The sequence below is a fragment of the Mytilus edulis genome, chromosome 1, assembly GCF_963676685.1.
Source record: "Mytilus edulis chromosome 1, xbMytEdul2.2, whole genome shotgun sequence".
NCBI lineage: Eukaryota > Metazoa > Mollusca > Bivalvia > Mytilida > Mytilidae > Mytilus > Mytilus edulis.
The window spans coordinates 89,656,854-89,674,154 of NC_092344.1; the positions used below are offsets into that span (position 1 = coordinate 89,656,854).

At 29.0% G+C, this 17,301-nt stretch overlaps 1 protein-coding gene across 4 annotated transcripts in view; it reads right to left on the reverse strand.

The window, feature by feature from the left end:
* The window catches only part of LOC139494166 (F-box and leucine-rich repeat protein 13-like), a 32,307-nt gene that overhangs the window by 12,409 nt on the left and 2,597 nt on the right, over positions 1-17,301 (reverse strand). Inside the window, exons 3-10 of one of the 4 annotated variants that reach the window (XM_071282343.1) lie at positions 16,802-16,898; positions 14,425-14,514; positions 8,641-8,708; positions 7,766-7,886; positions 6,744-6,777; positions 5,567-5,676; positions 693-794; positions 304-402 (exon numbers count right to left, since the gene is read on the reverse strand). In XM_071282343.1, coding sequence (XP_071138444.1) covers positions 304-402; positions 693-794; positions 5,567-5,676; positions 6,744-6,777; positions 7,766-7,886; positions 8,641-8,708; positions 14,425-14,514; positions 16,802-16,898 — 721 coding nt within the window. Of the gene's footprint in view, positions 1-303; positions 403-692; positions 795-5,566; positions 5,677-6,743; positions 6,778-7,765; positions 7,887-8,640; positions 8,709-13,000; positions 13,046-14,424; positions 14,515-16,014; positions 16,030-16,801; positions 16,899-17,301 lie in introns of all 4 variants that reach the window. The other 3 variants (XM_071282347.1, XM_071282353.1, XM_071282359.1) reach the window with 3 other exon arrangements.

A 17,301-nucleotide genomic window follows, 5' to 3' on the forward strand; every position in this document is an offset into this window, starting at 1 on the left:
CTTTGGTTCATATGGCACTACTGATTTTCACTAATAACGATTACAAATGATCATATTTCCATCCTGTCCTGACGAGAACAACTCTTGTATTTTTAGGTTCTAGTTTATCCTCTTTTTTTTTTACATTTGTGATCTTTGACTGAAGACTCATATGTTTACAGCACGATAGAGATATTTCCTAAAAGATATGTACCATAGTAGTTTTGTAATTCTAAAGTCTTATTATCCTCGTTAAAATGCATTTATTATAATAATTTATTTACAATAATTATTTCTTGCTGGTGGCAAAAACTAAGTACTTACTCTGTTCCAAATGGCGCTGCTGTTCGTAATGATAACTTTCCATGATCTACAAACTCTGGAACATCTTGAAAGATCAGCAATATCCACATTTTTAAATATCTGAAGAAAAAACATTGATAACATAGGAGTATAGTTGCAAACGGGTAAGAAAGCTTGATTTATTCACATTCAGAATGCATTCTAAAATCATGTAATGGTCAACATCGTGTAAACATGGCAAACATGAATTCTTAAAAAGACAGCAAACTCACTCAGAAACAAAATATTATTTTTTTATTTTTTGAACACATTGTACCTTAGTGTAGTTGGGACAAATTTGAGAACAAGTATGGTAACTTTTCAACTTGAGTTTATATTTGGGCCATGAAAAATTAGTCTTCATTACTTACCCTGACTGCAACACTTCTATCCAGCCAAGAAATACTGTCTCTGGCATCACCAGTTGATCCAAATCCATCTTCATCATTCAGGTTCTCTCCCCTTTCTAGCCTCTAAAAAAATTAAACAGCTGTGTTAGTAATATTCAAAATATCAGTATTATAAGACTGTTTGGATTTTAAAACACACAGAATATTTCAAATAATCACTATTTATTAGACCATTATTATCTTTCATTATACAAATAATATTTTGACCATTATTAAAAAAAAAAAAAAACCATAAACTCTTTATCCATATTAAAAGTATGGGCTAAAATTTATTTAAAAATTCATTAACTTATGTAAATTTAAATACCAATTAAGAAAACTTATTGAAACACAACTGTACCATTATAGAAACTACAGAAAAAATCCCTTTACCTCAATATCTCAACTAAAACCTGTAAAAGTTTTCCATGGCTGCTACTAAGAAAATAAATAACATTATACAGAACATGACATCATCAACACCCTATCTACTGCTATAAATAGTCATTGATTGATTAGAGCCATTCCATCAATGCCGAAAAAGTCAAGCAGATACATGCTTAAAATAATTTAGAGGTACCCTTAAGTATATAGTACAAACATCTTCCATTGGACATTGGGAATACTTCTTTGATAAAGTTTTTAATGTGAAAAACCTTGGGCTCTTTTCACAAATATTTTATGACAAAAAACAATGGTAAGTAATTCTAAAATGTTCATGACTTATGAGTATTTTTTTCATTAGATTTTTTGTGAAAAGAGCTGTTGTACTTAACTTTGCAGTTAAAAAGATTCTTTAAAGCAATGCTTTATTTCTGGCAAAAACAAGCTATGCCAAATATCATGCAATGTGTAATGAATATTATTAGTAAAGTGTCATGCTATATATGAAGCTATATAGCAAGATGGACAAAACATGCTGTATGAAAATGGACACATTTTGGAACTTATCATTTTTTAATTTTAATAGTCTCATTTCAATGGAGTGTGTATTTCTACAACTTTATTGTACTAAAAAATTAGAGTTATCTTTCTCCAACGCCCTTAAAATAATTCAATGTTTTAAAAAAAGTGATCCTATTATAACTTTATATTTAAACAAATTATTGTACAGACACCCTACCATTTACTAAGTCAAGTCAAAATCATACTTCGATATAGTTTATGGGATTTCTTTGCTTTTACATTTTTCTTTAACAATTTGAAACTTATTATTCCTGCATTTTAAAACCTAATATCCAGTTTTCCCCTCTTAATTTTTTTTCCTGCTTTTTACTTCTTGACCTTACCAGAACACTTAATCTGTCCATTTAATGTCTATCTTAAGTTTTTCAAACAACAGACTGCAGAAACATTATAGAAAATAAGTACCGGTATATTCTGAAAATCCTCAAATAGTAAAATGGGGAACACAGAGATATACGATGGACAATATATCGTATATGACTATTTGTAAACATGGGCATTAGAAAAAAAAGTGTTTAATGATTTCAATTTAGTTTTAGTATTTGTACCATTATTATATTGGTTATTTTGGGAAATATTGCCACAAAAATTGAAATCAGATAGCAGTTCTAATAAAGTCAAAAACCAAATTCAAATCCACACTACTCAAGACATATGTGCATATGTGCAAGGAGAGTATCAATATTTACCCATAATCTGATCTTTAAACAAAAAACAACAACAAAAATAAAACAAAATAAACAAAAACATACAGCAGGTGAAAAGTTAGTATAAAAACAAAAATAAATACTGCAGTGCAAAATTCAACTGAACATATTACTCCATTAACTTCCCCTGATCAAGTCTGGTTTACAAGACTTCATATTTATACATTCAATATATAAAATTACTGAACTCTTGTCAGTATTGAAACATTTAATATTGCTCTTTTCTTACACTATATAGTTTTGAAAACAAGTAATTCTGTAGCCAATCATGCCAAACCCAGTATGGGGAAATATATTGATCATGTACCAACAAAGTAAAAACTGATGACACATTATTAACCACAATAATTATAGCACTTTCATGAATTCGCATATAAAAGGCTTATGTTTTCTGATTGACCCCTAGTATATATTCCTGATGTTCATATGATCATTCAAATTCTGTTTTTATCTAGTCATTTCTGCCTTTAGGGCTTTTTCAATGAACATATTGCTGCTAAAGTGTCATTGGAACATACAGATGCAATGATGACCTTTGCTTTTGAATGTTCCTGTGTGATTTTGTGGCTGTTAACCATCAACTAAATTCAAATACCTTTTAACAATTGCTTCAAGAAATTAGGAAAAATCTTTTTTTTTTAAATTTAAATCTTTCCAATATTAAGGAAAATTTAATACATATGTACTGAAACACAAATTTGGAACAACAATTTAAAATCTTAAATTGGTTTATTCACTGCTGTTGAACAATTGAAAAAGCAATATAAAATCATGTTCAAAGTGAACACTTTGCAATAACAGTTAGTACTGAAATCAGACAATTTTGCATACTAAAAACAAAAGTTAAAAACATTTCTAAGAAAAAGAATAATTAAAAGAAATTAAGTAAATAATTAGGGTTAATTCTAAATTAGATATTGTTTTATTTTCAGTATCAACATAGTTATAAAAGTTGCTAAATGCAAACAGTGTGTAAATCACATATCAACAAGAATTTAAAAATATAAACTGTAGTAAAAAAAAAACTAACTTTTGAACTGTTTAAAAGAGAATGAAAGAAAAAACCAAGAATTAACAAGAATGTGTCCCTAGTACACGGATGCCCCATCTGCACTATCATTTTCTATGTTCAATGGACTGTGAAAGGGGGGGGGGGGGATCTCTAATTTGGCATTAAAATTAGAAAGATCTTATCATAAGGAACATATGTACTAAGTTTCAAGTTGATTTGACTTCAATTTCATCAAAAACTACCTCGACCAAACACTTTAACCTTGACCAAAAACTTTAACCTGAAGCTGGACAAACAAACGGACGAACGAACAGGCGCACAGACCAGAAAACATAATGCCCATAAATGTGGCATAAAAAATATAAACTGTAGTAAAACAAAACTAACTTTTGAACTGTTTAGAGAATGAAAGAAAAAAACAACTCTACGTAAAAAAGCTTTTATAGATCTAAAGCTGATATGCAAATCATTTATAATTAGAGATTATAAACCTTCAATAGATACTAATTTGGTTCAAAGAATCTGGTCATCTTTGCAGTGGTTAAAAAAAAATAATAAACTGTTATTTCATTTAAGTCAAAGCACTATTTATATAGATATCTAGATCTGCTTTTCAAAAGGGGAGACAACTTCAATGATGATCCTTTCATTCTCTCATTTAATTTTACCTTCATTATGCTCTAAAATAATTTTATTCTTATCTTTAGCGATTTAGTATTATTAAAGAACTTTAGATGTTGTATAAGTTAATATTAAACAGCAGAAAAAAGGCTGATAATTATGACATACAGACAATCTAATAGAAATGATATCAATTAAATATTGTGTTACACACTACAAAATCCATTGTAAAATTCGTGTTATAACCACCATTAAAAATCACTACAGAAACGTTATAACAAAGAATCCCAAATGCCACAAGATGTGTGGTACTAACCAGTTTATTCTGTGAAATAAATAAAAATAATTTAGCAAAGAATACAACAATGAAGAGCTAAGTAACTCAAAATCATCAGATTTTATTTCAACTTTCAATAACTTAACTAACTTTAGTTGATTTCTAAACTTACAATGATTGTGTTGGGCACTGCCATAAAATAGATTTTTTCCCATAATTTTTTAATTTACCTGAAACTCCTTTTAACCCTTTCCTCCATAGTGACGCCTTTTGACGCCACCCCCTTTACTGCATAATGACGCCTTTTGATGCCTGTGTAGTACCTCTGATGAAACGCTTTGACTAAAAAGTGTCTGCAGTAGACTTAATAAAATTTATATCCAATATGCAAAGGAATATATCATAGGAATATCTAACTTAAATTTATTTGATGAAATATTTGTTTTTCGTAATGCATTAATACTTTAAAGCATGTTTTCAGGATTTTATTGAAAAATCCTATGCGAATCAAGTATGCAAAAAAAAAATTCAATGAAGGAAAGGGTTAAAGCAAGCTTATACCCATCAAATTAGTGTGAATTTTTCCTATTCTAATTACAACATCAAAGCTATCTAAGTTTAACTTGATTGTTTTGCATTCCAGTACCCATGAATCTTTCCCTGATAAGTTTCCTGATGCAAAGCAAAAGAGCACATGCATAGAAAAACATAGAAAACGCTTTAATCCATCTAAACTGTAATTTTCCTTCTAAATTATGATATCTTTGAATTTATCTTACTTTTTTTCTAAAAACAATCACCAGAAGGGGAAAAAATATTTGTAGGATAACTGCATTATACTTCAAGAATCCCAATGTCTAAAAATATTCAACGGTTGACTGAACAACACATTATTTTGCATATGAGTGTATAGCATTAGTGGATTATCAGTATTTTAAGTTGAATATTTTTCCACGATTTTAATTTTATGATTAGCTATTCTTTTTAATACATTGACTTTTTATATAACTAAAGTAGAAAGTGTGTAATGTATAATAACTTTTTCTATGCATTTTCTCTTTGTTTTGAAGCATTGTTATAAGCAATATAGCTTCCTGATTGGTTGAATCCATTAAAAAACTGAAATTAAAATACAAAACCAAAACAGGAAAAAAACAAAATTATATAATTACTGTACATATTATTTCAGTGAAGAAAACAAAGTTCTATATTTTCTGTCTAAAGCTCTGTGAAACACATCTAAAAAAAATACAGATTGCTTTATCTAATTTACCTCAAAATATTCTCTTTGGTTCTTAGCCTGTTCTGTTGTAATTTTCCATTCATTAAATATAACTCGAGCTATAGCTAAATGCCAAACTTTTTGGATAACTTGGAAAAACACTGTAATAGTTAGAATACAAAAATTAGTGACAAGCGTGTAACAGCCTGAAATCACTATAATCATCATATAATAACCAATTATTCAGATCAAATTAATTTGTTCAAGTTTTGAATTTATAATTGCTCATGGGGTACTTAAATTTGAGCTGAAGTACTAACATTAACTTTTTAACCATAGTTTCATCAATCTGAATACTTTATACTGTATATTCAAAAATGTTTGCAATGTTTTTATGACTGGAAATTGTGACGGCATATTGTTACGCAAAAATTATAACTCACATTTAAAATTTTGATAACATTATTTGATGCACCATTTTTTTTAAATAACAATTAATTATCACACAAATTATGTCTGATGTTTGAAAACACTCATAAGAAGAGCACACAAAAATTTGTGAATATACAGTAATTCAAAACTGATAAACACTTGTAAAGTATATGGTATAAAATGATATTGCTTTTTCTATTGCTGCACCTCTTGATTGGATAGTGTCATTTCTATTTAAAATAAATCAACAATCAAAGGTTTTATAGAGTAAAAATGAGATAGCTTTAAATAAACTTGATTCATAACACTCCTAGACCTCAGCTCTTAATTATGTAATTTCAATTTGCTTTATAATAATAAAATAAGCTTGTGGCATGTTGATATTAGCCAATTTCCAATTCTCCGCAGTTGTTGGAACTTATTTTTCATATGGTTGACATTTTCATTGAATGAAAAGTTCTGCATCTCATTTATCTAGACATGTCATGTAACTGTGGCAAATTTTAACATCAGACATTTAAAAGCTTTTTGTATGTATTCCAATGTAATAAAATTTGACAAAATCGATATTTTAAGATGAAAAGTGTAACTGTTTTTTCATTATACATAAGATTTACAAAATTTTCAAGATTGAACTATTTTCGCTGTCAATCAAAGCAAGAATAGTAAATTCATATCCATTATATAGAAATTTATAAGTTAAATTTATCAATTATTCAGTAATCTCAATAACTAGTGTTAAGTTTAGTTATTGAGATTTCTGAATAATAATAAAATATTTCAATAAATAACTTACTAGCTTGACATCCTTTTCTATATCTCAACCATTCCTGTATATAAAAAAAGGAAGATGATTATCATGAAAAAAAAAAAATATCATATGAAAATCTCTCAACAACCTGCATTCAAAATTTGAAAATAATCTAACATAAAAAATTATCAAATCTCGTAATATAAAATCTGTTTTAACATTACATCTACCGTAGTTATGTTATAATTAAGTGCCAGTCTTTGCAAGAACCAGACAGTTTTGAAAATTTTCAAAACATGGCTGATAAAAACTTAACTAGATCATATTTTGAAGTTTGCCTCATCCTAAGTAAGAAATGGGAGGTTTTTCATTTCCATGTGTCTGGTCATTTGAGAAATCTCTAGATAACTTTTGGTTAGAATTATGGCAAATTACGTAGTTATCTCCCCTTAATCGATAATTTCTAATGCAATTCAACAAAATTATATCTTGATATACCAGAATAGGAAAAGGAAACCAATGTTATATTTGTACACCATTATACTTTTTGAACTTATATTAATGTAAATTTGAGAGAGTGTTTGTTTCAATGTCATGTTTTCACAATTGCCTTTTGAAGTTTAACAAATCTACCTTTTTTTTCTCACTTTTATCTAAATTGATTGATTGTTGGTAACTTAATGACCAGTGGTACTTTTAACTAGAGCCTAAATATGCAGCCTGTCAACAGTCAGGAGTCTGTAATTCAGTGTTTGTTATTTCTGGCTGTGTTACATATTTGTTTTACATTCATTATTTTGTATTAAAATCAGGCCTTTAGTCTTCTTGCTTAAATTGTTTTACATTTGACATTTTGGGCCGTTTTATAGCTGACTGTGTATGCAGTTTGAGCTCTACTCATTGTTGAACTGTATGGTGACCTATAGTTGCTAATTTTTGTCATTTTATCTCTGGTGAAGAGTAAATTGTCTCATTGGCAATCATACCACATCTTCTTTTTGATATAGCTCAACTTCTGAGCTTTACAGAATTTTATTGACACATTGAACTTCTCTAATCTACTTTACCTTCCAAACAACAAAATGTTCCTTCATTAGTCTTTGTGAATGATGATTTGATGCCTTCAACATTTTTCCAGATACATTCGTCTTCTTTAACTTTTTGTTCAAATAGTACTGTAACCAGGCTCTGAAAAAGATATCACACATTTATTGATAGTTCAGTATATCAGTCATGAAAAATAATATATATTATTCATACAAAAACTGACAAAGCATTATATTTAGATATAACTTTAGGATAGTATATGCTGCTTTGTCTTTTCATTTAATATGAATTTAAACATAAGGAAAACAAAATAGGCATGTTGCAACATAATCTTCAACAGGAGAAAGATACACAAATAGCACTTAGTTTTCCCAACTTGTGACAATTAAAATTGAATCCAAGAGCAGCCAAATAAATAGAAATTCTCATTAATATCTAAAAATGGATAATCTGACAAAATAAGACAGTGACAAGCAATGCCAAGTATTTTTAAAGTTAAAGTTTCCAGAGACTAGTGAGTTTTTATCAAACTAGAATTCTGGAGTTGGTTTCACAAAAAACTTATGACTAATGAACAAATCAGTATACTTACAATCAATCTTAGTCGTAAGTTTTTTTGTGAAATCGACTCCTGTTTTTGTTCCATGGTCGCAAGCTCAGGGCTCACGCTACCAGGCGACTTGGCCGAAGAAGTCGCTTTCCCAACCGTCACTTTGCTTTCCCTGACCCCCAAAAGCGATAACAAGTCGCCCTGTTCTTGACAATACTCGCTTTCAATCGCTTCCATCATCGGACATTTTCAATTTTTACCAAGTTGATGAAACATCAATTTTTTATTGATAATTAAAGCTTAGCTTAAGGGCAATATATAAAGTAAGAGTGTTTAGCTCCTTACCTGTAGCACATATTCTTCAGGAAAGTGTTGTAATGCTGGTATGCCATATGGTACATTTCTGGGGTCGGCTAAAAAACAAACAAATAATTTTTAAATAATTTCAAATAACCACCCCCAAAAAAATATGATTTATGAAAAATGATGAAAATGAAATATAGAAGTACAAAATGTGCAATAATTTCTTTACCTTATTCTAAAATATTAAGCTCTTTGTATTTACCTTTATGAAAGTTAAAAGAAAAATACAAAACAGAAATAGATTACAAATTTACAAATCATTAAAAGCAATCTACAAATATTTTGCATTCATTCAGCATGAAATTAAAGTAGGAAAAAATATTCTAATACATACTATTCGATACATATTCAATGAGGTTTGAAATTTAAAATATCATTGTGTATCTGTTATATATAAACCTTACCAACAGTCAATAAAAGAAAATAACATATTAAGATGAAAATAAAATAAAAGACTATTCTTCCCTCCAAAATTGAGTAGTTTTCAATGATTACTAAGATATCACACCGTCTCCTCTACTAGTCATGTGATAAATACTAATAAGAAATGGGTTCAAACATTCTTATTTTCTTTATTCGTTTACAATGCACTTCACATCTCTGGTATGATATTGATAAATGAACTGAAGTAATCCGTTAATGATATGTTGGGTGGAAATTTCTGTTTTTTAAATAAAACAAATGGATTTTTGTACTGTCAATGATAAAATAAAAAAGGTTTTCCTGACTAATTGATATGGAAATTAGAATTTGTTACCTAACTTCAATAACACAGGTGGACAAAATCAAATATGGTGTTCTTGTTTATTTCATTTAAACAGAAGAAAAAACTTTCATATGAAAGACATTATTCCGAAACAATGGATTTTTTTAAAAAGATATTCGTAATCTCTACAAAGATTTAACAACTTCTCAATATTTTTTTTCAAGCCTAGAATGCGTTTTCTACTGGGAGGAAGTATATCTTTTTCTAGAATGTAACATAATATTGAAGTGAAAGTGATTCCTGCATACGTTCAGGAAATGGCAAGTGAGTACATTTTTAAATCAATAGCTGTCTGAGCTCAGCCAAATAAAGTGTGGGCTATGTATAAGTTACTATATATGAAATGGACTCTAAGATGATGAAAATCATTCTTTTTTTTTCTAAAATTTCTCCTCTAATGCCCCATGATTTATATATGATTGCCAATATAAAATAATATGAATATGATTATGATAAAATGCAGTGATTCTTTTTTAAAATATATATGACAGTGTTATATGAGCTAAAAGATGAATTTGATGATTCATATAATGATTATCCCAAATATTCATTTGATATGGAATTGTAAGTTTCTACTAAAATTTGCAATTCTTTACACAATTTTGTTTATGTTGACAATTTCAGTGATGGCTGCAGTATCTGTAACATGTAAATTGGTCCATGCATTGTAACGATATACTAATCTGAGTGACATGCAATCAGTGTCATCTCTTATATAACGAAACCTCCTCCATGCACACAGAAAAAAACTGTTCAGCTGGAGAAATAGAGAAAAGTGTGAAGAGAAACTGTGTATTGTTGTAGCATAAGTTATCTCCCTTACATTGTAGTTATACATTTATGTATACACTCTTGTGGTTATTGTCTTAGAAAACTGTACTGTGTTAAGAATTGAGAATGCACAGGTATAAAAAATGTAAAATCATTAACCTCTAAGTAAATTTAAATGTAGTCAGTCACCTTCTTGAGTTGAGAAAAGAAACTGAAACATAAAAGTTTGAAGATAAACAACATAAATTGTTTCAAAAGAAAACCTCAAGTAGTCCAATCATACTGACAAAAGCATTAACAGTACACCATCCACTCCATGAGTGAGGGTATAAAAACTCATCAGAATTAGATTGTAGCTGTACTTTTAAGTTTGTGGTAAAAAAAAAATGCAGATCAGTTATTAATTAAGGGAGGAAAACCAACATGATATGGACCAAATTATCTAACTCCTTGCCTTTCACCAATTTGTTTTCAGGTTCTACTGAAAAATCAAAAAGCCTAAACTGGTTTTAATGGCAACTGTTATGTAGACTTTTGATTATATGCTTCTTTCTTACATAGAAAAACACAGTTTTGGGACACTTTTACCAATGGAAAAAGATAATAAGCCCTCAATTTAATGTATATCTGAGAATATCATATCATGCATATATATTGTTTATTGTTTAAAGCATATACACTGTTATAAAAAATAAAATCAGGGTCATCATGCATATACATGTATATTTTATATACCCTATTTATTCTGCTATCAGCAATTCTATTTCATAACAGACAGCAACAGATGTATACATGTCATATTTAATACTAGACAATAATCATATCACAATGTCTCTTTTCTCTTGGAATCCCATTTGTCTTGTTCGCAAGCCTAATATGATAGGGTATCTTTTATTTGTCATACTAAATTTTACAATACTCATTTCCTTTTTCCTTTTAATCATTTAGTTTGATGTTTAATAGGCTTATAGTATAAAATCCCTATCTTTAAGAAGGTACAAAAGCTAATTACAAGCCTTACTAAATATAATCAACATTGTAAAATACTGGTACTGTATATTTGTTGTACATAATCATAAAGGCCAGTTTTTCCCAATGATGATGTATACAGAAATAAAGGTATAATTCTTTTACTCTAAGAAACATGATGATCACACCATATCAATCAATAAGACTATGCAAACATATGACCTGCCTGCTCACATCAAACCTAGACTGTAAAATTGTGCAAGCAGCATTTCATCAAATAAGACCAACCTGAATGAGGAGCAATCAAGCACAAAACAAAAATATCCCCCCAAAAAGTACAATTCAAGGAAGTTTGTCAAATTGATGGGTGTACGTAAACCTGCTTTCCTACAATGAACCATGCGATATGAAGCTATGCATTATCATTTGACTTTTTTATAGGTCTAAAAGTAATTTCAAAGGATTTCATGGTGCAGAATATATGCTCAATCTTTATGGAAAATTCTAGTATCAGATATGGAAAAAGAAAATCTCTGCATCATGGGTAATAGAGTTTATACCAAAATAACACAACTGAACTTAGAAAATAATTTATAAATTTGTAATTATTTGATAGGAGGACACCTATATACCTAAGCACAGTCTGTTTATTTATCCATTCTACTGGTTACCATAGGGGAAGATTTTTAAGCAAATCTAGATAATATAGTCTAATGTAAACTGCCAGGGGAGATAATTCACTCGGATCTCACACTTGTAATACTTGCCTGTAATATTTCAAAATCCATCTAAATTAAACACTGATATATTTTATAATATGAAGTTTGACTCATCATCTTAGTGGTTAAAAAGTGTCCATAAAAAACCTTGGGTAAATTAATTTCCCTGTATGCTAAAACTTTGAATACCATTTAAGTTTAACAATATGGGTTTATACAGATTGGATTTAAAATACCTCTAATTGAAGAAAAGCTACCTTACTTCTAAATAGATAGTAAATTAATAAAATCCAAGAAAACCCTATAAAATGCAAAATCCAAAGCTAACAACAGAAAAAAAACACTTTTCAAAGAAACATAGCTCTACCTACTCGAATTCTACCAACAGAAAACCACCATCAAAAACAACATAGCTCTAAATATTACCAGGCCTACACTCTTAACCCAGGCCAATACTGCTTTGTAAGCTGGATCATCATACTGCTGTAAAATAATAAGTATGTCCTTACTATGATAGTGATCCTTTATCACACTACAACTCAGTATTTGTAACCTTTTATTTCTGTAATATCTCCATTTATACATGGTTTTCCATTATCTATAAAACTTTGCCATTCCTCCTTGATTTGAAAATTTTGATTTGGCTGGTTGAGTGTCGCTTGCTTAAAGGTCCACTGGCAGTTAATTTAATTAATCTCTTTTGTTCAAAAGTGTTTTCATATTTATACCAAGGGCACATAAATAGCACTAGGGTAAGTCTTAATATTCTTCTTTAAACAAACCTATAGCTTTCAAAGATATAAAGCATTTTAGGGAATACCACAGTGTACACTGAACCAGTTGTAAAACCCTCTTTTTTTTTAAATTGGTTCAAACATTTAAATTTATATCCAGTAATTTAAATTCTGATAACCTGAATTGCAATAAAAATTGAAAAAAACATAATGAAAAACAAAACATGTAAAAAACACAATCAACTTCAAAATATCAAACAAAAGTAAAAACAACAACCAAACATCATCAACTTCAAACTATCAAACATAAGTAAAAGTAACACAAATCAACAAGAAGAACTTTTGAACAAATTTAAAAAAATAAATCCCCCTTTGTGCACTACCTGACCATCTGTAGGTTTTGGGAAAATTGGCCATTCTACTATTTGCTGAAATTAAACAATGGCATTCTATGTTTTGTTATAAAATTTAGTCTGCAGAGTACCATTTATACAAAACCACTGTTGAAATTAAATTCAAAACTAGGGATAAATCCAGGTATTATAAAAGGAGGGGTTCTAACTATCTATCCCAATTGAAAAGCATCAATTGAGAGGCGGATTTAGGGGGGGGGGCCCTTTTTGGGGAAAAAATTTGTTGCTTATATAGGGAATCACTGAAGCGTGACTGGAGCGGGCCCCCTCTTAGGTCAGTCAGTGGGCCCCACTTATGAAAATTTCTAGATCCGCCACTGAATTGTAAAAAAAAAGTAAGGTTACAACCCTTGGAACCCCCCACCCCCTTTGTGAACCGTCCACTGAAAAACATATATAGCACATACATTTGTTAAAATTGTAGACAAAGACATATATTGCTCATGCTAATAAAAGACATATATACACGTAGAGCATGTGGCAGGCACCAAAACCATAGCATTGATATGCAACAAAAATTGAAAACTTTATGAAATTAAGTCTCTAATGTTAATTCGAAGTTATTGTCAAATTACAAATGAAATATAAATATTGGGGACTTAAAAAAATCTAAATGCAAAGACTACATCTACATTTTTCATGTTTGGTGGTATTTATTTTTATTTTTGTGGGGTGGGATCAGTGGCTGAGTATTCTAAGTAATACACCAAAAGTATCACTAGTTTGTCAACAATAAGTTAAGGGTTTAAATCCAGCACATGAGAGATGCATTTGACATTAATCTTAAATGATTAGGATTGCCATTTTTACTGCTGAAGGTCAGTGATTCTCTCTGGTATCCTAAACCAACAACAACTGTCTGCCAGGATAGAGTCAAATTTTATAAAGTCAGAATTACAAGATTCAGGTGTATGTTCTCATGACTGGGTGACATAAAAGGGAACTTTTAGATACAGATAACCAGTATGTGTACAATATTGTGAAAAGCTGTAGCTCTCGGGCATTATATAGACCTGAAGAGCAAAATACACCATTTTCCTGTCTTTAGTATTTCAATAAATACACTATATGATATTAAGAATAAAAAATTTATGTTTTAACCCAACTCCTTGAACTACTTTTCATTATTTTGATAAAAATGTTACTGATACAGAAACTCTTTAACCCACTGGATTCAAACAAATATATAAAGATATTGTGTCAATCAGCTAAACAATGATCAGCTTTTAAATATTTGATTTTTAGATGCTGAAAATGAAATAAGTAATATGAAAGAGCTGGAAAGACTACATAAAATATACAAGAGTTAGAAACAAGAAAACCCAGCTGAACATTAGAGTGAAATCACACCATAGTGTGTAGCACATGTAGAAAGCACATGCACATTTTTCTACCCAAATTATCTTGTTTTTCATCAATCCATCGAAGCGACCACCAAAATATCCAACACCTTTCTGAATGTTGATTGGTATATCTATAAAGTCCTAAAAGTATTAAAGGTTAAGTTGGTTAGCATAGATATATTATTGATAAGCAAGGTCATGGAATATGGTGGTGTGCTCTGAAAAATAATCCGGTGTAGATATATGTGAGGGAAGTTATTAGTGAAACATTTTGAGGAAATTCGCTTGCTTTGCTTGCAAATAAAAGTTCATGTGAAGGACTAGTTACTGAATGAAATAAGATGTAAAATTTATCTCAAAAAATTTAAATATTATCACTACTTTGAAGTTTTATAATATCAGAAATGAAACACGTTTTTGAAATAACTCTTAGTTTTATTACACAGAGCAATTTATATTGATATAAGGATTATACACCTTTTGTTATTTACACACAAATATATGTTGATTAGTATTTAAATATTAAATTTAATAAATAAAAAAAAAAGTGATACTGTATGGCAACAATACTATATGTTCTTTTAAAGAAGAGTGGTTAATTCTAATTTATTTTCTTTTTTAATTGCTGTTTCTTTCATACAAAAGAAAAAAATCAAAATTTTGAGGAATTATTGAATTGCTACTGGTGAATACTGTCCATTTCAGAATATCAATGACATATCTTTAATAATATCCCTCACTAGACAATACACAACAATATTCATGCAATATACTACAGGAAGGAACGCTCTAATTAGAATATCACTAAAGTTGGGATCTACCCTTAACCAAAATTGTGAACCAGTAACATTAAACATGAAGATAATATTTTTAAAGTTTTTTTTATCTATACATAGATGTCCTTCACCAGGGAAGTTAGTCACTTATTTTCTCATTTATATTCTCGTTTATTAGATAGACTGACACATCTGTATCACAGAACTGTTGCAGTTCATCAAGCATCTTAGGTATCGTCATAATGCAGGGAAATCTAGAAAAAACTTTTATTTAATTTAATTTGTGGAATATTTTGTACTTTTTATCATAACTTTTTTAACCACTCATTTAACATGGGATAGAATTGCAGAGGCCCTTACCACACCAATGATTTTAGCTAAGACTGATGATTTTCACATAATAGCAATTAACTTACAAAATTATGTTGGTTTTTTTCAAAGCTTTGCCATATGACCAGTACCAGTATATAGATTATTGCATAAATATTTCCCCTTGTAAAATTATAGTTGCACTCAAAGCTTGTGCAATATAATATTCCATATATAAACCTACAAACATTTGTGCAATAATCCTTAAGAATATATATATATTCCCTAGCTTTTACATCCTTGCTAGTGAAGGGTTGCAATCTGGCGAGGAGAGGACAGGTTTGGATTGTAACCCCTAACTAGGGAAGATGAAGCATTAATTGTAAATATAAGTTTGTAATTCTATAGATTAATTTCCCTAGCATTACTACATGGTCAGTATTTTTGTAATTTAAAAGATATATATTCCCTAGCATTACTGGTCAGTATTTTTAATTCTATAGATAGATATATAATTAAACTACTTTTTTATTATGAAAATTTGACGATGACTTACTCTATCATGTGCACCCTGAAAGTTTAATGATCCATTACCAAAAATACATTAACTGATAATTTACTTGTTTAACAATATCATTATATTTTACATAGCCATAAGTAAATAAATGTTAACTTGAGGAAATAATGGTCACCACTCATTTAAACTTAACTAAATAATGTTTTTTATATTTGGTCAATAAGAAAGTTTGGCAGCAGATATATAACTTATATATAGAAAATGACTTGTACATGTATATATATTTATATATATACATGTATGGTGAAACTGTTTCAGAAAATTTAATCGAAATGCTTAATAACGGTAATTTAAAATTTGATTGTGATCTAAATATCTGAATTGTGATCTTAATATCTGAACTTTGTACAAACAATAAACATAAAATGTAAAGTTAAAACTGGCAAAGCATATCTTGAATCTTGATAAAACTGATATCATAAAAAGGGAGGTAATTCAACATTTGAACTTACTGCTATTATACTCAGCAAATATTTCAAATAAACACAATATAAAAAAAATATTCCAATCTGTATCTTTAAGAAACAAGTACAATGTAGTTGTTTCCAATCAATCAATCATTTTATTTCGTTTTAGCTTTGAGATGAATCTATTTACAATTTTACTAAAAATTACATGACCAAAACAAAAATAAAATATAAAAAACCTAACCTAAAAATATAAAAAGAAGTCATTTATTAACATAATATATTCTATCAAACATTAATTATTAGGACAACAAATGATTATATGTGATCATTATTCTATAAAAGCTTTAGATACATACAATCATACTCTCATCATCAAGGTTGAATATAAAATCCAGGTTACTTTCTGTGATTATTTTAGCTACAGGTCTCATGCCTTCATCAACAAACATATCCCTGAAAATATACATATCAATAAAATCTTATTACCTTAAAGTTTATTATTTCCCACCTTAGTTTCATTATTATACAAAAACATCATATTTTTTTTTAAGGACTAATGGTTTCATGTATTAATTTACAATTCAAGTATACAAACTTTTTCTATAATTGAAAGTCTTAATTACTTTTATCCTTTTATACAATTACAGTCTGACACCTCCAAAACAACAAACTTGTATATTAATTTATTTTACCAGTAAATCAAATTGAAAAGATGACTCATCTGCATTCCACTTATCGTAACATGTATACATGTAAAAGTAAATAAACTTTTTCTACAAATAAAGTTTTATATCTATTTGACAATCCTAACCTAATACCTTGAAAACTTGTACATGTATGGAAAGACAGTACAGCT